The following is a 25,303-nucleotide window of genomic DNA, read 5'->3' as shown; positions in this document are numbered from 1 at the left end:
CTAGTGACAGATTCCATTGTTTCTTGGTAATGTGGTTAAAAATACTACTTTTCCTGAAGAGAAACCATTTTAGGGACGTAGGGCTATTTCCATCCCAAAACAAACACAGCCCTGCAACTCAGAATTTTTGTATTTCTTCTTCCCACTTTTCAGAATTTTGGAAGAACCAAGTCTGAAAATTTTATAATGTGGTCAAAGCATTTTCCTATTCATTAACTTTTTTTCCAAATAAAGGTTAGATTTGAATTTTTTTACTCTTAGTTCTCATGCCTGTATCTCCCCTCATCCCCTGAAAGGAAAAACCAAAATAAAACTGGTCTTTTCTCTCCAGGAGAATGCTGTGAATGGAGAACACCTGTGGCTGGAGACGAATGTCTCAGGAGACCTGTGTTACCTCGGGGAGGAAAACTGTCAAGTCAAGTTTGCAGTGAGTGTTAGCCTCATACTTTTCTGACCTTTTTGTAACCTTTTTTCTCCCTGGAAGAATAGTTATGAGAGTGTTTGATTAGGTAGACATGAAGGGTTTTCTTTCCTTGTATTCCAAGAAGCATCTTAACAACCTTTTCTTGAAAAAGGAAGGCCACTTGTCTCTCGGAGTATCAAGGGTCAGGGTAAGAATACAGTTCCTCCCATCAAGAGGTCAACATAGTATTCAAGAGCTGAGGATAATATTTATGGTTTGATTATGCAATACCATGTTATGTACTGCTTTCTTTTTGGGACTAAATCAACTACATGTGATAAGGGCATGGGGCAGGACAAGAGAGTGGAATCACTGAGTTAGATGCCAACTCAAACCTTCCACATTAACAAACGCATACACATAATTTTTCTGTGGTTGGGTCCACAGTAGGATGGAATGTGAGTACTTGTCTGTGCCAGTAATCAGTTATTTTTGCAGAGAATTTTGTGAGATGGAGGGGAGAAAATGGCTCAGCTGGAACTGAGGAGGAACATTGAGTTACCAGAAGCTTTGTGACTCCTGATAGGCCAAGACATATGTGGTGACATTATCATATGAAAGAGGGGGGTGATATGCTTTGTAAAGTACAACAGCATGCACAGATGCTTGAGGTCAAATGAGTTTTAATTCTTTTCACATTCTATGGAAAAGGACATGGTCCTGTTAAAAGAAGGCTTTCGCTGTTGTCAACAGCTTATAAATGTTACAGGGGAGCTATAGCCCTTAATGTCTAATTAATTAAATAAAGAATTATGTATATTCAAATTATTGATAAAAAATGTGGAGGAACCTTTAACTAGTTTAGTCAGAGAGAGAGAAAAAGAGGGGGGGGAGGGCAACATTCCCTTCTGTATGGGAAGAAGACAATCCTGTGTAATAGGTGATATTTGGAGGTATATTTGATGGATACTAGATAACTAATACATCAGGTTATCTTTCTTTTGCCTACTCTCCTCCCTCTATGCCTCCCGTTTTCCTCCCTCTTCAGAAGCCTTTCAGCCTCCTCTCCCCCCTTCTTCAGTCTCCCTCAAGTCACTCAGCGTGAGCTGTGAGGTTTCAATGAAATAGTTCTTAATCTTCTTTGTGAAACAAGGGGTTTATTTGGAGAAAACAGGAAAAGGGTGGAGGATGGAGGTAAAAGGGGTGGGATATCCCTATTCTCTACAGTGAGTGTTAGATTGGAGGATATTGAGAGAAATAGTAATTTAGTCACTAGCATGAAACAGAGCCAGTCAGAGAGAGATATAAGGACTATTGTCCTTTTTTTCTGCCTTCCAATCATCCATGTCACCTCCAACTTGATTATCCCAAGTCCCAGAGATAAAACCAGCTTCTTCCTTCAGTCAGTCAGAAAGCCCAGAAAAAGTCCAGCATTTGGCTCTTGTCTCCAACTGTTTCCCATTCCCATTCCTATTCCAAATGGAATCTTCCTTTGATTGACAGATGACCCATCTCCAGGTTCTGCCCTTTGTGTGCATACTTCTTCCACACCTAGGATGTCTTGATACCTTCAAGAATGAGTGATATCATATTCTACATAATTGTTTTTTTCTCTCTTTATTCATGGCAACAAGGAGAGAAGAAAATGTGGGCATAGGGGTAAGGAGAGCAAAGCACTTTTTTACCCCAATTTGTAGGAAGAGCTTACGACCTTTTTTTTTTCCCAGAGGAGTTAAAGATTGCAGTACAAGAAAACTTACAAGTGTTTTTGATGTCTAAATACTCTGAAACTCTCAAATGTTGGGAGCTGGAGCCATAAACTGTATACATCTAGTAAAGACATTGATTTTTGTGTTAAAAGATTTGAGGGGAGAAGCAATTATGTGGCTCAGTGAATTGAAGCCTAAAGATGAGAGGTCTTGGATTCAAATGTGGCCTTAGATACCGTCTAGTTATGTGTCCTTGGACAAGACACTTAACCGCAAATTGCCTAGCCCTTATCACTCTTCTGCCTTATATTGATTCCAAGATGGGTTTAAAAAATTTGAGGGGATGTTAGAACTACTCAGGTCTTGTTGGGAGCCATCAAACCCCCACTGGTTGACAAAGTCACAGTTTGAGAAATGGAGGCTGCTTGCAGCCACCAGAAAATGAGGCCCCCACTGATTCCCCTCTGTGACTTCTCTCTCTTTAACTTCTCCCACTAATAGATGATTATCATTCTCTCTTCAATGTAAAAGAAATTATATAAGAGCAAAGATTTATAGAATAAATATATATCCCACCTTAATCCCCCCCCTGATTATTACCCTAAAAGATTACATTCACAGAATTAAAACTTAAAGATCATTACTTATTACCCCTCTCCTTTGCCTTTCCACAGAGTTACATTCACTCCCATTACAAGCCAGGCAAGCCAAGAATTTCAATCACCTTCAAGACACACTCCCCTGCAGACACAAACCAGGCAACCCTGCCAGGTTCTTTAAAGTAACATAAGAAAAATAGAACTTGTAAAATGAGGAAAACCCCAAATCTGATCTGTATCAAATTACCTTCTAACCCTGTACTTAGATACCAAATGTTTTGTTATCCATCTCCCAAGTAATTGTGATTGATTGTGAAAGCTGATCAAAAGTAACAACGATTCTTCTTAGGTCAGGGAGAACTAACCTCCAGATCACCCTGTTTTTGTCATTCATCTATAGCAACAATGTTTCACTGACTATCTCCTTAGGCTTCACATCTGTTGTTAAGTTCTATGGAAACACATATGTAAAAAATTGATTGTATGCCAGAAAAGCATATCAATGAACCTATAATATAAACCAGGGTCCATACCATGGCAGAAAACTATGTGATGCCTATGCATGTGGAACTGAACACATAGTGCTTCTCATACCATTATTCGACTGAAATAGTCACTCTTGGACAAAGTGGACCATGGATCCTCAGAGACCACTGGATGGATCTCTAAAAGGTCTGGGGAAGAATCACAATAAGTTTAAAGGCATCTTCTTAAGCTTAATAAATAATAAAGTCATCTGGGTGGCATGGAGTGAGAGAGACATTAGTTCAAATCCAGCTTGAGATGCTAGCTGTGTGACCCTGAGCAAGTCACTTAATCTCTGTTTGTCTCAGTTCCTTCTTCTTTAAATTAGGGATAATAATTTAGCACCTACCTCTCATGACTATTATAAGGATGAAATGAGATAATCGTTTTAAAGCTTTTACCACAGTCCCTAATTAGGTACTTAATAAATGCTTGTTTTCTTTCTTCCTTACATTTAAAGGCTACTAAATGTAATTTATTTAGAATCTTGTAAATCTTGCTTTAAGTGATGTGTTCTATTTAGATATGGTGTTCTTTCATGTTTGGTCTTTTTAATTCCGGAAAGCATTTAAATTTTTGTATTTGAAGAAGCACAACCAACTGGGGGAAAGTACAATTTTCAGTTAACCAGTTCTTTGGGAAATCTAGTCATTTGGACCACTTTCAAAACATTAAGAACTACCTGGCAATAGTTTATGCTAACTGGAAGATAAGTACCTGGGAGGAGTAAATCAGAGAGTTAGAAAATATTTGGTAAACCCTAAAGTACTATGAGAGTTAGTCAGGCATAATGGATAGGATTTTAGTGTTGGAGTCAGGAAGTCATGGGTTCAAGTTCTTTTTCTTTTGTATATAGTTCCTTGAGCAAGAGTATCCCTTCTAATACTTATAACCCCCTTTTAACCATTCCCAAGCTCAAACAAATCTCAGCTATGATTTGTAGACCAAGGTTTCTTTGAAACAGAGTCTTCTTAATTTTTTTCTTTCCACCCACTTTAGATTTGTTTCACAAAGAAAAAGAAAATGACAGATATGCTGTAGGGACAAGAGTACTGGTTAACTCAGGGCATTGGACTAATTCTATTTCTATCTTTACCACTAATTGGGCGACTTTTGAAAATCATTTCAACCTCATAGTTCCTCATTTTAATGGTTATCATATGAGGAGGATTGGACTAAGTTGTCCCTAAAATTCTTTATGATACTATGATCTCTTCCTTAAGGGACAGATCTTCTTTAATGGATTCATCAGAGAAGACTATTATTATTAAGCAAGTTTGTTTTAATCAGTTATATATTTGTGTTTCCCTTTCCTTCTCACAACTGTTATAGGATCATACATTGAGAGCTGAAAGGGATCATATTGACCATTAAATAAAACTGCCTCATTTTACAAATGAGGACACTGAGGTTACTTGTCCAGAATCACATAGCTCTCTGAGACAGGAGATAAACTCAGGACTTTCTGACTCCATATCCATTACTTCAACTACTATACCACCTAGCTCTCACTATATAAATTATAATTCTAGTAGAAGGATACAGTTTAAGTTTAAAAAATATTCTTTGAATGTAGAGGATTGTTACCTTTATTTTCTGGAACCCCCTTCAACAATTTGATTCCTTGACCTTCATTCCTTAAATATTGTGTAATTGTAACAACTGGTGATGTTCACCCAGAATTAGACATTTTTTGCACCAGGTTCAAGAGATAAGAAAGGTAATGATGGGGGAAAAGGCAGAAACTTCAAAAGTGTTGCTGGTGTGAGGGGGAAGCAGAGCTCAGCACTGAAGATCACTTGGTAGCTTTCAATTTAACAAGCATTCAAGTGTCTACTATTGGAAGGCACTGGCTAAGCTTCAGCAATACAAAGTCAATAATATCATAGATTTAGAGCTGCAGGAGACTTTAGAGGTTCCATAATTTACCTTCATCATTTTGTCCACAGGGAGCTTTTGTTCTGACAGTGATGATATGTCTGCAGATACATACTTAATATTTAGAGAATTAACAACTAGGAGAATGAGGAAAAGTTTTCCTGTTGAAGGTCTAGATGGTAAACTGATGCAACTTCAGGGTCAGAACTTAACATACTACTTGGAGTTTATGGTTTCACACAGCACTGGAGAAAGCATTGTAACCTGCTTATGCCCCATTAGAACTTGAACTCTTTAGAAGAAAAACATATGATTTATCACTTGTTTATATGCATATGTGATCTGGGGGTTTAGGTTTTAAAAGATTATTATATTAATGAATACTATTGTTATAAGGGTTATTGACCCTTATAGATTATTAGTATTGGTATAGTTATTTCCAGTACCTATGTTCTGAATGGTCAGGCTGTTGTTTTGACTTGAGAAAGATGGCTTCTCTAAACAGTACCTAGAGAATTCCAACTCAGGCCAGTTATATAAAAATATATTTATTCTAAGTATAAAATTTTAGAGGAAGGGATAGTAAAAGGAAAACAGGTAGAAAGGTAGGTCCCTATGCTAATAAATCTTAATTATAACCACTCAACCAACCTGGTCCATGAGGACCTTCTTCTCTTTCGACAGAGTTGAAGCTATCCTCTCTTCCTATTTATCTAAAAACCCCAAATCCTTATCTATCTATCCTAATCTAAATTATAAACAAGAAGAATAAGTCAGGTTTCTCTTTCCTGCTGCTCAGATGTGATTTCCAGCTGGTCAGAAATTCCATTGCCTTCTCCACTCTAACAGATTAGACTTTACTGCCACTTTCTGGAGCAGGTACAGGTACTGCACCCAACAATCTCCTCTTCTCTGGCCTGATAAGATGGTTTATTCTCAGGATATAAATTCACCAAGATTTTCCAAACTCACAGAGCTGCTCTTTGGATCACTATCCTTGTTCAGGTCAGCCCAAAGAGAGAACTGTTAGATCAACTGCCTTTTTCAAAGCTCATTGAGAAAATTCTCTCCCATCAATCATCCCTGAGATTCTGTTTAGATTTTTTTCACATTATTTTATTTGATCATTTTCAAACATTATTCATTAGAAACAAAGATCACCTTTTTTCCCTCCCCCCTCCCCCCACCCCTCCCATTGACAATGCATGATTCCTCTGGGTGTCACATGCATCCTCAATCCGAGCCCATTTCCATGCTATTGGTTTCTGTAGTAGGGTGTTCATTCAGAGTCTCTCCTCGATCATATCCCCATCCACCCCTGTAGTCAAGCTGTTGTCCTTCCTCGGTATTTTTACTCCCACCGTTTGTCCTCTGCTTGTGGGTGGTGTTTTTTTCTCCTTGGTCCCTGCAGGTTGTTCAGGGACATTGCATTGAGACTAATGGAGAAGTCCATTACCTTTGATTGTACCACAGTGTATCAGTCTCTGTGTACAATGTTTTCCTGGTTCTGCTCCTTTTGCTCTGCATCACTTCCTGGAGGTTGTTCCAGTCTCCATGGAATTCCTCACAATTTCTTCTATTTCATTAATTTTTTTGACTTTGCTTTATTAATTCTTGCTGTTTTGCAAGATCACTGTCTTCCAGTTGCTTAATTCTAGTCTTTAAGGACTGGTTTTGCTTTTCAGTTTGGTCTGCCCTTCTGTTAGTGGCTTCCAGCTCTTTCTCCAATTGTGAGATTTTGTCTGTCAGGCTGAAGACCTATTTTTGAATTTGTTCCCATTTTTCTTGCCAGAAGGTTTCCATCTTTTGGATAAGCTCCATTTTGAGTTCTTCCAGAGCTTGAATAGTTTCCATTTTGGGGGGGGGCATGATTTTGTTTGAATTTCATTCTCTTTTTCATCTGTAGCTTGGGTTTTCCCTCCATAAAACTTTTCAATAGTCACCTTTTTTCCCTTTCTTCTTGGAGGGTTGATCTTGGGCACTCTGAGCCATCCATTTGGTGGTTTTCCCTTTCCTTTTCAGTCAGAAATCTGAGTGAAATGGGCAGATTTTGATGTTTTTTGCCTCAGGCTGATTCTTCCCAGCCTCTGAAGTTTGTTAGCACACCAGCCCACGCAGTCAGTGGTCTCTTCTCTCCCTGGGGGCAGGCTTCCCTTGTAAATCCGCTCTTTGGGGTAGTTCCCTGGTAGTCTTATAGTGTGGAAGTGTTCAAACCCCATGTACCTTCATTGCTGTGGGCTGCTGGAGAGTCCCTCCAATCTTCTAAAGATGATTTTTATGCTCTTTTGAGGTAGTCTATTTTATTTGGTTGGGGGGAGAGGAAGCAATTTGTGTCTAGATTGCCGCCATGTTTACCCAGAAGTTCCCTCCATTTAGATTTAAAGGAACCCAATTTATTAATCTCTATTATGTATCTATCAATAAATTATGCTACTTAACTCTATTTCCTAACAAAATCCTAATTCATTAACAAATATTTCTCTACCCTATGGAAATGGTTGTGAGTTATAAGGTATACATAACCAAATGAATTGCTTGTCAGCTCCAGGAGGAGGGTGGGAAGAGGGGAGGGAGAAAACAGGAATCATGTAACAATGGAAAACATTTTTTAAAAAAGTTAGCTCCTTGAAGATAGGGAATGTTTTTATCTTTTTTTTTTATTGCACAGTACCTGACACATAGTAAGTACCTAATAAATATTTGTGGACTTGACTTATATTAGTTTGGCAACAGATGGTACCTTAGTTTGACTATAGTTCTTTTACAATTAGACATATGTAGTTCTTTTTAGGCTTGGAGTTACAAGTTGATATATGTGCAGTAGTTATGTTGATAGCCCTATGATGATACTATATCTATAACATTATTAGATGTCTTTTTTACCCCATGAGCCAAGTGCCCAGAGAACATGTTCCTGTAATGATCTCCAATTGTTAACTCACATGGACCAAGATTCTTCCTAGGGAAATGGACTACAAAGAAGGCAGTTAGGATTTTTGTCCATCTTTGATGCTTTTAACCTTGTTTTTTTCTGATGCTTTTACCTTTGAGTAATTCAGGTAAAAATCTCTAAAATAGAGCTCAGGTAATGGTTCCTATCTAAAGTTTATACTTAGGAGGGATACTCCCTTCACCTATGTCTCCTCATCCTCCCTTCTTCTTTCACTTACTATCCTCCCTCTCCCTCCCTTCCTCTTTCTTTCTTTCTTTCTTTCTTTCTTTCTTTCTTTCTTTCTTTCTTTCTTTCTTTCTTTCTTTCTTTTTTCCTCTTATTCTTAAAACACCTCTTATTAGGTATTTGGCACCAGACATGGGGCAAATGAGATTTTCTTTTCAAGGCTGGAAATTTCATCTTTCCAGGAATAATAGTCATAGACTTATGCAAGGCCCAAACCTAGAAAATTCTTGAAGAGAGTTCCAAATAGCTAGTTCAAAAGAAAGAGTGCTGTTTCCATAGTTCTTATGGTGAGTACACCATCCTGATTCACAAGCATTCACTGCCTTGACTTTCTTGCCAACCATCTTTGACATGAAGCCTTATAGAACCCAGTCAAATAAATCTGTGTCATCCCAGAAAGGATAGGTCTTGCTGTGTCATTAGAGCAAATTGCACCTCCTTTAGCCAGGATCCAGAGCTTCCTCCATGGGAAGTGAGCCTTTTGGCAAACCTTATATTTTCAGAAAGTAGATTGAGGGTACTCAATTGATCAGGAATCTCTCTGATTAACCCCCTTCTATATATCTGTACCATAAGGAGCTGCATGAGGGTGGATCATTTGAGAATGGGACATTGCTCCAAATTACTATTGGTCCTATGACAAACTGTTGGGTGTGCTCTCTTATTACTCTGTCCCATCAAGCTAATTAAATTGGAGCTGAGCGCTCTTATAAGTAAAAGTCCTAAACCTAGGTTCAGCAGCTATTTGCTCTTATCAAAAAGCCATCAGACTTAGCTCTTTTTACTAACTCTCTTTTTTGGTCCCAGCTTGCTTTCTTTTCACATTTAGGAATATAAAAGCCTTCTCTTTCCCACCTTAACAGAGCAATGCCTTCATCTTCATTTTGATGGCTTTTCAGAATACCAAGTAGCTGCCCATGATAACAAGTAAACAAACTACTTTTGGATAAGGTAGTTATAATGCAGCTATTTGTATAACTATTCTGATAAGACTCAGAAATAGATGCTCAGGCATTGGTCCCAAATTCCTTTGCTTATATTGCTTCTTATGCCTCAATTCCTTTACTCTGACTGTTCCACCAATTGAATTCGTGTCCATCCTTTAAAACCCAATTCCAAAAGCCATTTTCTCTTGGAAGTCTTTTATGATAATGATGTTTTCTCCATGGATCTCATTTAACACGAGTTTGCATCTCTCTTATATGCTTAGTATTTGTTTTGCTTTATTACAATTATTGGTGTGAAAGACAGCATAGTATACTGAATCAAGGTTAACTTTGGAATCAAGAAGGCTGATGCAAGTCCTTTCTTAAATTTATTCTGAAATTACTTAGCCTCTCAGTCCTCCAGGTAATTCTCCAAGACCCTAAATTATAGAGGAGTTACCAGTCTGAACCAGTGGAAGAAATTTGCACTCTGGGAGTTACCAACAGAAGTGAAATCACAGATCTGAACCCTACCCGCTAATGATATTTGTATATATGCATAATTCTTTACAGTATGGTTACTGTAAATTCCATGAGTATAGAGACAGTGGCATAGTGGATAGAGAGCCAGCCTCAAAGCTAGGAAGACTTGAATTCATACTCTGCTTCTGGCCCCTGCTGTTTTTGTGACTGGGCAAGTGACAACCTCTCATTGCTTTAGGCAGCTCTAAGAATATAAAATACAGGGAAAGGGCAGTCTGTGTTAGTAGAGGGAATTTTTTTTCATCTGGGAAATCAATGTACCAATGAAATCACTAGTCCCTATCCCCATCCCTAGTCTCCAAAGCTCCTAGCATAAAATATTGGTTTAGTGAGTGGATAAATAAAAATTGTTGTGTTCAGTGCTAGAGATGTAGTGAAGCTAGAAGCTAGCTCAAGTAGGTTATCATTAGTTGGTTTTTAGTATCTGGAAAGAGTAGGAGTTGATTGTTCTTGGTGGCAAGAGAAGGAAACACCAGCCATTGAGCTTCTTTCTCACCTCTGGGATAGTACAAAAAGAAACTCAAATATCAGATTAGGGGGATGAGAGTCCATTGGGCCATCTTGCATTAAGGGAAAGAAATGATTGAGGGAATGAATAGTAATTCTACACCATTTTTGCAAATTGCAAAAAAAAATAAAAAACATTTATTTCTTTGAATCCATATCTGATAACTTCCAAAGTAATTTAGGACTAAGGTTTTTCACTTTCTTGATTAGAATTACAGTTTTGTCAGCAGGGAAAAATAAAGTCCTATATCCAATCGCACATTTATTATTCACCTGTTGAACTCAAGGTGCAATGCTAGACCTCAGAATACTAAGCCAAAATAAGAACAATTCCCTACCAACAAGGGACTTACATTCTACTATTTCATCCTAGAAATGAAGTATTAAGCTTGAATTGATACTTGATATTGTCTAGACTGTTAATTTCAGGACCACAGCAGGGAATAATGGAGCTTAGTTTGTCCAAACCAATTAGGTCTTATTTTAACACAGCTGACCACTATTTTCCCATTGGCTGTAAGCACAAATACAGTCCTTTTAAATAAAATGACCCAGATGATAGATCCAAAGGGCATGAAAAAGTGGTAACCCTCCCTCTTCTATGCTACTTCCATCCAATTATTTTCTCTTCTGGATTTTTAGAGACATAACTGATATTGTTGACCAGGTAACAAAGGAATGAATTACTTCCTTTGTTTCCAAAATTTGTGATTTTTCCTAAAGGAAAGCCTCAATTTGCCCTTTTGCATCTTTAACTCTTTGTCCGTTGTTCCATCCTTAGAACTTAAATGCAAAAATCTAAATCCTCTTCCATCTGATAATACTTTAGATATTTGAAGACAGTTAACACATCACCTTTGAGTCTTTTCTTCTTGTATTCTAAATGTCACTAGTTCCTCTAACCAGTTCTTATATGGTATGACCTTAAGAACTTGGACCATATTAGTTGCTCTCTTCTGGAGGTTCTCCTGATTAGAAATGTCCTTCTTTAAGTGTATTGCCTGGAACTGAGTACAGTATCCCTGATGTGTTCTTACCAGGACAGACTACAGAGGAACCATTACTATATTCCTGAAAGCCATGTCACTCTTGTTGAAGTTGCAGATTATAACTACATTTTTTGGCTACACACTTCTGACTTGTTACAGTCCCCTAAATTTTTTTCAGAACAACTACTGCATAACTCCAACTAGTAACAGTGAAGTTGATTGTTTGAACTTAAGTACAAGACTCACTTTAGTGACTTTTTATTTGATTCAGACTTTCAAGTTCTTTTTGGTTGCTGACTCTTATCCAGACATTGGGAACATCCAGTACAAAGTCACAGAGATAGGAAATAGAGTGTTGTGTGGAATAGAGGAAATAATCAAGTAATCTTTATGACTGGGTAGCTAGATTTGACTGTTACTTCCATTAAGAGAGCTACTTGGGACAGTGGGTAGAATGCTGGGCTTAGACTAAGGAAGACCAATCTTCCTGAGTTCAGATCTGGCTTTAGACACTTAGCAACTGTGTGGTTCTGATTAACTTACTTAACCCTGTTTCCCTCAGTTTCCTCATATGTAAAATGAGCTAGAGAAGGAAATGGCAAACCATTCCAGCATCTTTGCCAAGAAATCCTCAATTGAGGGAACAGAATTGGACATAACTGAAAAATGGCTGAAAATCACCCACATAGATACAAAAGCTATACTTATTGCAGCTGATGCAATAAGAGTGAGAGAAAGAAAAGGAGTAGGATAGAGCCTTGGGAAACATCTACATTTAGGGGATATAATTTAGATGATGAACCAGAAAAGGAGACCAGAAAAGATTAGTTAGGCATGTAGAAGCAGAAGCAGTCACCCAGAGAAGAAAGACCATTCAAGGGAAAAGAGCATCCAAGAGGATAAGGGGGTTAATGGTGTCAAAAATTGTAGAGCAGTCAAGAAGGATAAAGATCCAGATGAGGCTATTAGATTTGACAATTAAAGGATTATTTTGGAGAAAAAATTTTCAACTGAATAATGATTCTAGAAGGTTCCATATTTCAGAAGTTTTTGTATCCTATGAGAGGAAAAAATGTGGAGTCTGATTGTAGATGTTGTTTGCAAGGCATTTAACTGAGAAGGGAAGAAAAGATATAAGATGATATCTGGAGAACATGGATGGACGGAGGGAGAGATTTTTAAGGATAGGGGAGACTTGGGTATGTTTTAGGCCACAGGAAAGGAATCAGTAGAGACACAGGGAGAGATTGAGGATTAAAGTTAGTGATGATGATGATGATGGGAACAATCTGCTGAAGAACATGGTGAGGATGTGATCAATGGTATTGTAGGGAGGTTGGCATTAGAACAGATTTCTTAGACATTGTAAGTGAAGAAATAGATAATGGGTGATGATTTCAAAGGGTTGTGAGATGAGGAAAAGGGAGAAAGAAGGAGCCTAGATTTTATTAGTGAAGTATGAATTAGCCCCTTAGCATGAATGTTCAAGAGAAAGACTGACCTAAGATGCTTGAGCAGAGAAGTTTGGGATAGCTGCTATGGAGTGACATAGAAAATCAATTAGGGGGTAGTAGTATAGTGAGCCCCAATTAAGATTATAGAGCATAAGTCATATTATTGTGTATGCATATTGCTTCCTTCCCATCCACCCCCAACTCCTACCCTGTCAAATAGTGAAAACTATCAAATGCTCTGGTGAAATCTAAGTGAATTATATCTATGGCATCTGCTTGACCTACCACTTTAGTAAGCTTGTTTAAAAAAGGAAATAAGGTTAGTTAGTTACAGATAGTAAGGACCTATTCTTTTTGTTGTTGTTTTAAACCCTTATCTTCTGCTTTAGAACCAATGTTCTATTTATTGGTTCTAAGGCAGAAGACTGGTAAGGGCTAGGGAATGGGGGCTAAGTGACTTGCCCAGGTTCACACACTTAGGAAGTGTCTGAGACCAGATTTGAACCTGGGACCTCCTATCTCTAGGCCAGGTTCTCAATCCACTGGGCCACCTAACTGCCCCCTGGACCTATTCTTGATGAAGCTGGGCTGGCTCTTTTTAGTCATCAATTTCTATCCCTTTAATGATCCTTTCTAAAACTTTCCCACTAATCAAAACCATTTGATTCTTTGCACTAGACAAATAGGATTCCAGCAGCGTTGAAGGCATAGTACTTACAGTTTAGGTACAAATTGTATTGACTGAAGAAAGTTTAAGAGTAGCTAAAGGATATATTCTCTGGGATATATTTATTGGTGATTTGAAAAAACCCTGGAGGAAAAGGTTGGGTGATGAGGGAATGTCAAGGACTTAAGAGGAGACAAGAGAGCTAAAAGGGAAACATTTGGAAAGAGTAAACAGTTTTCACCTAATTGACTTCTTTTGATTGTATTCAGTATCCAAAAGTTTAAAACAAATAAAAATGAAAAGATTGTGATTTTTTAATCATTTGTCAAGTTTGCTTAGTCAATGAGAACTTTTAAAGTGTTCATAAAGTGCAGAGAAGTGAACTGGACTTTGCTGTAGCTACTTACAATGAACAATCCTCCTTTCTTTTAAGCAATTTAGAATTCAACCATGTGTGCAATAGAAATATTTTAGTGGTGCCATATTTCATTTATATGGGATGCAGACACAGCATTCAGTGATGTATAACCCCTTTCCTCCATACTTTGGGAGACAGCATCATAATTTTTTGTGATCCCTCCCCCCTCCAGAAAAAAAACCCATCATATGATATCCAACTTTAGGGGAATAAGTCTTTCCAAAACTGACCAGCCGGTTACTTCCATGAGTCCGTGTAGTCAGTTCCTGAAACTTTTCCAGTTTGGTAAGACCTCATTGAGCTTTCTCTACACTGGTGTCACTTTCAAACTGCAGGTTACCACCATGCCATAATGAGGATTGTTGAGTAGAGATTTAATAGAAGAACTGGCAAAATTAGGTTCAGATAAAAAATAGTAATTTACAGGAATAAAAGGAGGCTAAAGAAGGGGATTATACTTTTTAATAATTGCTTCCTGAAGGAAATAGGCTCTCAGTTGCCATTTTAACAAAATGGAAAGGATGTGGACTTCACATTTTCCCTAGGCCAGGAGCCCTTCATCGTTTATGTCTTGGACTCCTTTGATAGGCTGCTGAAACTTGTGGACTTTTTAGAAGATACAAAAGCAGTTCAGTAGTATGATGGAGAGATTATTACTTGGAGGCAGAAAGATGTGAGTTCAAATCTGGACTCAGATAAAAGTTTCTTGATCCTAGAAAAGATCCTTAATCTCTGTCTGCATTAGAGTCCTCAACTGTCAAATGAAGAGAAATAGGACCTATCCTCCATGGTTGTAGTAGGGTACTTAAGTGACAAAATATTTGTAAATCACTTAGCCCAGTGGCTACAATACAGTAAGTGCTCAGAAAATGCTCATTCTTTTCTCTCTCCTCTCTACAAAGGAAACAGTGGTACTGAAATACATTCATCAAATTTTAAAAAAGTATGGATGTCAGGTTAAGAGTCTTCTGCATCAAGCTAATGTTCAGAAGGAGTTAGGAGTGGAGAATGAATGACTAAAATCAGAGAAGAGATGTTTTAAACTATAACTAAGAGCATATATAACTAATCTAGAAGGGTATAAGAAGGATCAGGATGCCTAGTAGAGCTCTTCAAAGGTTCACATTAAAAGAAAAAAGTTTATATTAGTGTCTAATCAATCCAAAGATATTTATTAAGTATCTAGTATTTGCCAGACACTACTAGGCACTGGGTGTACAATAAGAAAAAAAATTAAACTATCCCTGCTCTTCAGGAAATTATATCCTATTGAGAAGACAACCTGTACATATATGTGTGGACTACATCAAAAAAAATACAAGGCAAGTAGGTAATGAGAGTCCTAGCAAAGGCTTCCATTTCCTCATCTATTTTATCATTGGCTTCCTCAGCATTCCTATGATGGCCCTCTTCTCTCTTTCTCTATATATTTCTCTCTGCGTCTGTCTCTTTCTATCTTTCTCTGTTTCTCTCTTATTTCTTTTATTTTATAGCCAATAGATGCTATCCAAAGAGATCATGGTGCAGTGGAGGGAGCATTGTCTCTGGAGTCCCAGGACCTAGGTTCAGATCTTATTTCTGGTGCTTACCACTTGTGTGACTTTGAGTAAGCCTATTAACCTCACAGGCCTTAGTTTCTTCTTTAAAATGAAAAGTTGATTAGATGAGCCCTGAGTTTCCTTCAAGCCCTAAATCTCATGTTTTTCACCATCATGAAGAATCTCTAAGAGGGCATGGAGGAAATAAACTTTGTTGGTAAGAAAGCATTTTACATTTATGAAGCTCTGGACAATATGACTGATGGTCAAGATATCTAATCATTGATGCCTTGAGTATACATTTTAAGTTAGGCAAATAACATCTTATTTATATCCTTTTAGCCAAATTAACATTTATTAATTAACAAGATAAATGGTTCCTTTGGGTATTCTTGACTTTGTTACTTGGTAACAAAATATTCTAGTATGTAGTCTAACTACATTTTATTGAATGTAGCTTGGAAGAAGTGACCATTGGTATATACACACATATATGTTTATGTGTATATATATACACATGTATAAATATGTAATGTGTATGTTCATACACATGCAAATGCATATGTATTATAGCATGTGTGTAAGTGTATTTAACACAGGTAACCCTGACTTCAGTGGCTCAAGGCTAAGTAGATTATTCTTTCTCCCATTACCCTAGCATTCTCTGGTACCCTTAAGAGGTTTGGGAGTTTCTGAACCCTTTATCGTTGACTCTGGTACCAAATAATAGCATTCCCCAGAGTATAGGCAATGGTCATATACACTCCACTTCCATTTAGCCACAGAGTCACACTAGCTGTTTCATAGAAATATTTGCTTCAAAAGGTACAATAGGAGTAGAGTGAAGCTAAGATGGTGGATTAGATGCAGCAATCCATCCAAACTCTCCCAATATTGCCCTCCAAACATCTTTATAATTACTCTTTAAATCAAATTTTGGAGTAGCAGAGCCAGCAAAGGTTCAGAGTTAGCATTTTTCAAGTTTCAGACAGTTTAGGAAGTTAGCAAGAAAAGTGTGTGACACTGGGGTAGGGGCAGCCAGGAGCCCATTCGGCAGCAGAATGCACTAGAGAAGAGGAAGAGGGCCTTAGAAATGGCTACAACAGTAGCAGATTCAGGAGCTCTCAGCCTAGAGATGATAATGTGGTCAGATGACTGGTCAGAAAGAGATAACATGGGACCCTTTGTTGGCACTGATATAACTGGCATTAATTGACAATTCTGTGGTCCATAAGCAATTCTAGGCCATAGAGGAGTACTTGTAGTCTGTTGCAAGGCATCAGGAGCCCCAGTCACAGTTCCCAAGGAGAGAAGAGTGATAGTTCTTAGGGCTCTAGAGATGTAGGGCTTTAGGACCCTTCCTGAGTAAAGGCCAAAGCACATATTAGAACAGTTGGTCCAAATGAAAAAAGCCTGACATTTAGGACAGCTCCTAACTCCCAACTCCAGTAAACTTTTAAAGTTCAAAAGTCAGAAAAATGAGCAAGCAAAAGAAAATGAAGTTGACCATAAAAAGTTACTACTGAAACAGGAAATAACCAAGAAATGATCTAATTAGAAGACAAGAATGGTGAAAACAACTACAAGCAATGCTTCTAGAAACAATGTTCAAGAAAAAATCCTGGATGAGTTTAAGAAAGAAATGGATGGTAAGGGAAAAATTGGTAAAAGAAGTGAAAATGATGCAGAAAAAAATTAGGAAAAGACTATTAACAGGTTGGTAAATGAGACAAAAATACTGAAGAAAATAACATCTTTAAAAATAATTGGCTTAATGATAAAAGAGTAAAAAAAGGCACATACACAAACACAACCTCCTTAAAAAGCAGAATAGGTCAAATGGAGAAGAAGGTATAAAGAGATACAAGAATTCCTCAAAAAGCAGAAATGGCCAAATAGAAAAAGAGGTACAAAAGCTCGCTGATGAAAACAATAGATCGAGAAGAGAGAATTTAACAATTATTTGGAATACTTAATAGCTATAATCAAAGGAGCCTAGACATCATATTTCAAGACATTAACAAGGAAAATTACTCTGATATTCTGGAATCAAAGGGTAAAAATAGGAATTGAAAAAAATTATCAATCTCCTCCTGAAAGAGTTCCCCAAATGAAAACTTCCAGGAATATTATAGCCAAATTCCAGAACTCTCATGTAAAGGATAAAATATTTCATGCAGTCAGAAAGAAATAATTCAAGTTTTGTGGAAGCCCAGTCAACATCATATATATAATTTAGAAACTTCCATGTTAAAGAAGTGGAGGGTTTGAATTATGATGCTCCATTAGGCAAAAGAATTAGAAATACACCTCAGAATCATCATCCTTTGTCACCCCCAGAAAACTGAGTACAGTCCTTTAGGGGGGGAATGGATATTTAATGAAATAAACTTTGGTGAAAAAACTAGAGTTGAATAGAAAATTTGATATTCAAACACAAGATTCAAGAGAAGCATAAAAAGGTAAATATGAAAGAATAATCATAAGGACTTGATAAAGTTAAAGTGTTCATATTCTTGTACAGGAAGATGGTACAAAGAACTTTATCATTATTAAGGCAGTTAGAAGGAATCTACCTAGACAGAAGTAATGAGTATGGGTCAATTATTTGAGTTTTTAAAAAATGAATAGGTGGAAAAGAGGAGAAGGAGAAGGGGTACTGGAGAAGAAGAATGGGGAAAATTTTCTCACATAAAAGAAGTATGCAAGGAAGAGCTTTTATACTGGACCAAGAAATGGGGTGGTGGTGTGTAATATTTGAGCACCATTCACATTAGAAGTGGTTCAAAGAGAAAAGAATATGTGTGTGTGTGTGTGTGTGTGTGTGTGTGTGTGTGTGTGTGTGTATAAATTCAATTGGGTATAGAAATCTACCCAATCCAATAGTGAAATAGCAGAAAAACGGGGTGGATAATAAAGAAGAGGGCAGATTAAGGGAGGCAGTTGTCAGAAGCAAAACAGACTTTTGAGGAGAGTCAGAGCAAAAAGAGAGAAGTATAAACAGAAGAAAATAGAATGGAAGGAAATACACAGTAATCATAACTGCAAATGTGAATGGGATGAACTTACCCACAAAATGAAAGCAGAAAGCAGAATATATTAGAAACCAGAATTCAACAGTATACTATTTACAAGAGACACAATTGAAACAGAAAGGCACATAGTGTTAAAGTAAAGGTCTAGAGCAGAATTTATTATGCTTCAATTAAATAAAAAAGGCAGAGGTAATAATCATGATCTCAGCCAAAGTGAAAGCAACAATAGCCCCACAGTGGTACCTTGACACACAAGTTTAATTGGTTCCATGGCCAAGCTTGTAACTCAATAAATGAATGAAAATGCAATTAATCTTTTCAGGCCTCAAAAAACCACAGAAATTTTTTGTTTTGTATGCTTTTAAAAATGAAAATATATTTTATAAATAACAAATAAATATATTTATAGATAATTCGAAAGAATATAAAGAAATAAACTTGTTAATGAAATATTACCTTCAAGGTCAGGAGAAGATGCTAGTGGAGAAAGGTTTCATTTTGTACATTGTTGCTTAACATAACTTACTCTCTACACATGTAATGCTACATTTAAATGCAAAATTGACCTTACACATTACTTATAACATGTAACTTTGTTGCTAATCTTAATTGGTATTTTAAAATTTTACTTATGCAATGGAGGGGGGAAAATGGAGTCTCCCACTACTCAATTCAGTACTAGAGTGTGGTAGAGATGGAATGGAGCTAAAAGGTGAAGGGGGGGGGATAGATTGTTTCTCCCCTCTCTTTCTCTAGTAAAACCCACACTAGTTGTCTTCAGAATCACAACTATATTTCTTCAGAGCTGGGTTGAAGTAAAGTCCAGGACTGAACTGCTTCTCCCTCCCTGAGGAGAAAGGTGTAGCTTTCCTCCCCAACCTTCAGGTCTTTCTTCCTAGATATTATGAAGCAGGCACTTGATCTAATAAAATAGCTATTTATTCTTAAGGAACATACATAAGGTAGGGTAAGTAAGATTTGTGGGATAAGGTAATGGGAACATGGGAGTAGGAAGTCCCTAAAGACTAACAATTGCAGCCCTTCAACCCAAATTCTGCAGGGTCAGGCTTTGCCTGCCTGACTCTCTGGGGTCAATTGTAATAGCTGTCCTGACTTCTAATTGTCCTAGTTATGGTATGAAGTTCAAGGACTGCTTTAGAGGGATAGAGAGGAAATCTTCCTGGGATGGATAGCTTTATAACAAAGTCCTATCCACTCCTGTTGTCTTCTACTGGATTCAGGGGGTCTGGATTCACAGAAGGATGATTAAGACTCAGAGGTTCTCTCAGCCCAACTTCTCTGGAGGACTCCCCAAAGAGAGAAGTGAGATAACTTCTTGGATTTTCTCAGCTCTTCAGTTCCTTCTCTGGAATTCTATCCCTCTTGACCTTCTCCTGCTTGATTTGTTCTTCTGGCAGATTAGTCTGGGTTTCCTCTCTTATACTTAATTATCATTATTTTCTTCATTGTATTTCAGATGTTTTACCACTTTCCCTCAATTTCACTCAGAGGCTATTTTAATAAAAATCTTTCCATGGAAGTTTGTTTCTTCCTCCCTTTAAGAACATTTTGATAATGTGTGAAACAAGTGTTATTACACAGCTCCAACACAAGACCTGATACAACTTTTTCTGTGTGTGTCTTTTCAATAAACTTTAAATTTCCCCCCATATTTCCTTGTAGCTTGTACTGATTCACTCATCCACCTTGGGCTCCTCCCCACTAATTTCCTGCAAAACCTTCATATGCTGCTGCTGCTGCTGCTGTAACTCCTTCAATTCCTCTGTTGACAGGATCCATGGTTTAAAGTTAAAAAATTTGCCAAAAAAAACTGATAACAAAGACAAAAATAAAGAAGAAAGCAAAAACAATTCAATATGGATGCTTACATGGCCAGATAAACACTGAACTAAACTAGATAGCCTTGTGTAATTTGTGAAACCAAATGTTCAGCAGGCTATCTAATAGAGGGTGGCAGAAGCTCATGATTCAAATATCCACTCATGACTTAACACAAAAGAAAGAGCATGAGTCTTGTAACCATGGAAAAATATTCTAAATCATCTAATTAAATAAAATTTTAAAAATCCCAATCATGATTGCTCATGTCTCAAATTGCTCATGACTTAAGGTGCTTGTGTATCAAGGTACCACTGTACTTAAAAGAGATAATTAGGGAAATTACACATAAAAGGTATCAAAGAAAATGAAGTAATACAAAGATGTTCATTGCAAGTTTCTCTGCTAAAGGTCTAATTTCTTAAGTATATAGCAAAATGTGTCAAATTTATAAAAATAAGAGCCATTCCAGAGTTGAAAAATGGTCAAAAGCTTTTAACATGCAGTTTCCAGAAGAAGAAATCAAAACTATATGAAAAAATGGTTTAAATACCTGTTAATTCAAGAAATACAAATTAAAACAATTCTATGGTACCACTTTATATCTATCAGAAATGACAAATGCTGGAGGGAATTGGGGGATAATAGGCATACTAATAAACTGTTGGTGGAGTTGTCCAACAAGTGAACAAGAAATTATAGGGGTCTCTTTTCTAGGCCTGGGTCAAAACTCTCATAGCATGGCCCATACATATATCCAGGTAGCAGTTCTGGGTTCTGGGTCTCAGGGTGAGGAGGAGCACTAGCTCATACCAGGGCTTATGACCATAGGGGAGAAGGGATCCTGGTCATTGTTCCAAGGTGGAAAAGGCTGCCTGTAGTCACTCACAAAATAGAGTACAGGATGTCAGTGTATTAAATACACCTTTCCTTATATCATACTACTTTGGAAGAACCAAAAGCAGATAGATCTCCAAAAAGAATTAATGGAAGAACTCAAAAGGGATTTTAAAAATCAAATAATAGAAATTTGAAAAATTTGGAAAATGAAACAGGAAAATCATGAAAAAGGAGGCAATAGCTTGGTAAAGGAGGCAAAAAGGTACTGAATAAATTATTAATATATTAAAAATGGAATAGGTCAATAGGAATTGGCCTAAGAAGCACAAAATCCAATGTAGAGAAGAATTCCTTAAAAAACAGAATTGTCCAAATTAAAAAAGATATGCAAAAATGCACTGAAGAGAACTTAAAAGACCATATCGAAAAAGAGGTTCAAACTCACTCAAGAAAATCCTGTCTTAAAAATTAGAATTGATCAAGTGGAAGCTAATAATTCCATGAAACATCAAGAAACAATTAAGCAAAGTCAAAAAGAAATTGTAAAATATCATATGGAAAAGCAACTGACCTGGAATTCAGAGATAATGTAAGAATTATTGGACTACCTGAAAGCCATGGTAAAAAAAAAGAGCTTGAACATTAACTTTTAAGAAATTGAGGGGGCAGCTGGGTAGCTCAGTGGATTGAGAGCCAGGCCTAGAGATGGTAGGTCCTAGATTCAAATTTGACCTCAGACACTTCCCAGCTATGTGACCCTGGACAAGTCACTTGACTCCCATTGCCTAGCCCTTACCACTCTTCTGCCTTGGAGCCAATACACAGTATTGACTTCAAGACTGAAGGTAAGGGTTAAAAACAAAAAAGAAATTGAATAAACCTACTAATCATTTCCTGAAAGAGATACTAAAAGAATAACTCCTAGGAATATTATAGCCAAATTCCAGAACTCCCAGGTCAAGGAGAAAATATTGCACACAATCAAAAAGAAACAATTCAAATATAATGGAGCCACAGTTAGGATAACATAAAATTTAGCAGCTTCTACATCAAAGAAGGGCCTGGGATATTATATTCTGGAGAGCAAAAGAGCCAGAACTTCAAACAAGAATCACTTACGTAGAAAAACTGAGCAAAATTCTTCTGGGGAAAAATGGGTGTTCAGTGAAATAGAGGACTTTCAAAAATTTCTAATTACAGTACTGGAGCTGAATAGAAAAATTGACTCAAATACAGGACTCAAGAGAAGCATAAAAAGGTAACCAGGGAAGAGACATATTAAACAAAATTAAGGTTAAACTATACATACATGGGAAGATGATTCTTATAACTCATAAGAACTTTTTCATTATTAGGGCAGTTAGAAGGAGTATATATAGACAGAGGACAAGAGTATGAGTTGAATATGATAGAGGAATGCATTGGGAGAATAGGGAAGGGCAAAATTTAATTGAGATGAATTATTGCACAGAAAAGAGCCCTGAAGGAATTTTTACAGTGGAGGGAAAGATGGGAGAGTTGAAGAGAGCACATGAACCTTAATCTCATTGGAATTGGCTCAGTGAGGGAAGGACATATAAAATCATTTGGGTATAGAAATCTCTCTTAGCCTACAGGAAAGTAGGAGGGGAAGAATATAAGAGAAGTGGGGTAGGGTTCATAGAAAAGAGGGCAAATTGGTGGATGTGGTGGTCAGAAACTAAACGGGTAACAGGATGGAAAGTAATAAATAGTAATCACAATGACATTTTTTTTTACAAGTCTCTCTAATAAAGGCCTCATTTCTCAACTACATAGAGAAATGAGTCAAATGTATAAGAATTCAAGTCATTCCCCAACAAATAGATGGTCAGAGGATATTGACAAGCAGTTTTCAGACAAAGTAATTAAAGCTCTCAATAGTCATGGAAATAAAAAAGACCTAAATCACTATTAATTAGAGAAATGCAAGTTAAAACAACTCTGAGGTAACATTCCATAACTATCAGATTGGATACTATGACAGAAAAGGAAAATGACAAAACTTTGAGGGAATATAGGAAAATTGAGACATGAATGCACTGTTGGAGGACTTGCGAACTGATTCAATCATTCTAGAGAGCAATTTGGACCTATGCCCAAAGGACTGTAAAACAGTGCATACCCTTTGACCAAGCGGTTCCATTATGAGGTTAGTATCCCAAAGAGATAAAAAACCCAAAAGGAATAGGACATAACTGCACAAAAATATTTAAAATGTCTCTTTTTGTGGTGACAAAGATTTGAAAAGTGAGGGGATACCCATAAGTTGGGGAATGGTTGAGTAAGTTATAGTGTATAATTGTAATGGAATACTATTAGAAAAACCTGGAAAGACTTATAGGAAAGGAAGCAGATTGAAATAAGCAGAACCAGGAGAATATTGTACACAGTGACAGGAATACTATACAATGAACAGCTGTGAATAACGTAACTATTCTTAGCAATACAATGATCCAAAGCAATCCTAAAAGACTCATGATAAAAAAAAATGCTATCTACTTCCGGAGAGAGAATTGATAGAGTCTAAATTCAGGCTAAAGCAGACTTTTTTACTTGCTTGATTTTTTTGGTATGAATTTCCTTCTAAAAAGGATTAATATGGAAAAGTGTTTTACATGATTACACATGTAAAATCTATATGGGATTGCTTACCATCTTGGGGTAGGGTGGGAGAAAATTTAAGACTCAAAATTCTTTTTTTAAATGTTAGAAACTGTTTTTACATGTAATTGAGGGATAATATAATAATATAAAAGAATGAGTAGAACAATTAAAAAATCCCATTTGGCATCAAAGACAGAGGACATTCTCTTTTGTAGGACCTCAGCAAAGAAAGAATTTGAAAGAGGAGCATAGGAATGGTTTCACAAATGATGCTCCATGGAGTTCTACTCTTGGACACCAAATTCACATTGGTTTCTACACTTCAGTGTTTTCCTAAACCTTTTCATTCTGGTTTCCATCTTGGCCTCCTTTATGTTTTTATTTTATAAAATTCAATACTTTCTGATTTTGAATCAACATTAAGTATTGGTTCCAAGATAGGAGAGCTGTAAGGGATAGGCAATTAGGAGGAAGGAATTTACCCAGGAAGTAGGTGGGGTCAAATTTGAACCCAAGGACCATTGTCTCCAGGCCTGGATCTTTATTCACCAAGCCACCTCACTGCCCTGATCCCTTCTTTTGATGCCTCTCTATTTCTGCCCAATTTTCACTGAAAAAAAGTATATTTAAAAATTTGAGATGGAAAGGGTAATACTAGTAAACTGTAAGATTTTTAGAAATTATTGTACTTTCATCTGACCTATAAGTACTAAGTGTTAAGCACAGTTCCAATTCTACCATTTTCCTTGACTGGTTATGTGATTGATTGTGGGCAAATTGCTAACTCCTTCTAACTTTTGGTTTCTTCATATTTAAACCAAAGAGTAAAAAAAAATATGAACCCCATCTCTGAGATAATACTTTTCCCTACTCCATAGGGGTACAAAGTTTAAAAAAGATAATATATGTAAAGCAGTTTGCCAACTTTAAAATGCTATATAGATGTCAGTTAAGTGGAAAAAGAAAAGGGAAAGGTAATTGGATAATGTTTATAATTCAGTAATAATAACTCAAGGACAAATATGAGAAATATGAAAAAAACTCAAGGAATCATATGAAGAGATGAAGAGAGGAAAAGAGAATAAGAATAATATTATACATTAAAAAGCCCCCAAATCAAGATAAAAAGTGTCCAAGTAAAACAAATCCAAAGGGGGAAAATAACTCAAGAGAGGAGTATAAAGTGGGTTGAAAGAGGAAATTTCAATGCTGATAGGCCAGACAACAGAGTCTGTTTCTGGTGAGGACCACTGTTCCATATACAAGATAAATGAGGAGCTATGCACAAATAAAAAGCAATTTAATTTAGGAAGGGACTATGGGACATTCAAATAACCATTTCAAAATTAAAACAAAAAAATTAAATTTGATAAATAAAACAACATATACTTCATTTATACATTCTGAAATTTTTACATAAATAAAACAATTAAGAAAATAGTCACATTGTCCTCATTTTCATCACTTAACTGAATTAGGAGATCCCAATGGATCAAATGGTTTTCTATTTCTGTGATTTTTGAGCAAGTCACAACTTTTTCTCAGTTCAGTTTCCTATATCAAGAATGTAAGGAATAGAGTTCCATTCCATACCTCAGATAATGTAATTTCAGAAAGCTCAGAATAGGGA

The 25,303-nt window shown here is 36.7% G+C and overlaps 1 protein-coding gene across 2 annotated transcripts in view; it reads left to right on the top strand.

The window, feature by feature from the left end:
* Positions 1-25,303, top strand: part of DGKI (diacylglycerol kinase iota) — a 623,490-nt gene that overhangs the window by 194,090 nt on the left and 404,097 nt on the right. For both annotated transcript variants that reach the window (XM_056799742.1, XM_003342025.4), the window contains exon 3: positions 332-427. In XM_056799742.1, coding sequence (XP_056655720.1) covers positions 332-427 — 96 coding nt within the window. The remainder of the gene's footprint in view (positions 1-331; positions 428-25,303) is intronic.

This window comes from Monodelphis domestica, chromosome 5 (assembly GCF_027887165.1).
Source record: "Monodelphis domestica isolate mMonDom1 chromosome 5, mMonDom1.pri, whole genome shotgun sequence".
In the NCBI taxonomy this organism is placed as follows: Eukaryota; Metazoa; Chordata; class Mammalia; order Didelphimorphia; family Didelphidae; genus Monodelphis; species Monodelphis domestica.
Note: the sequence above shows the minus strand (reverse complement) of the source record. Positions and strands in the feature narration are given on the sequence as shown.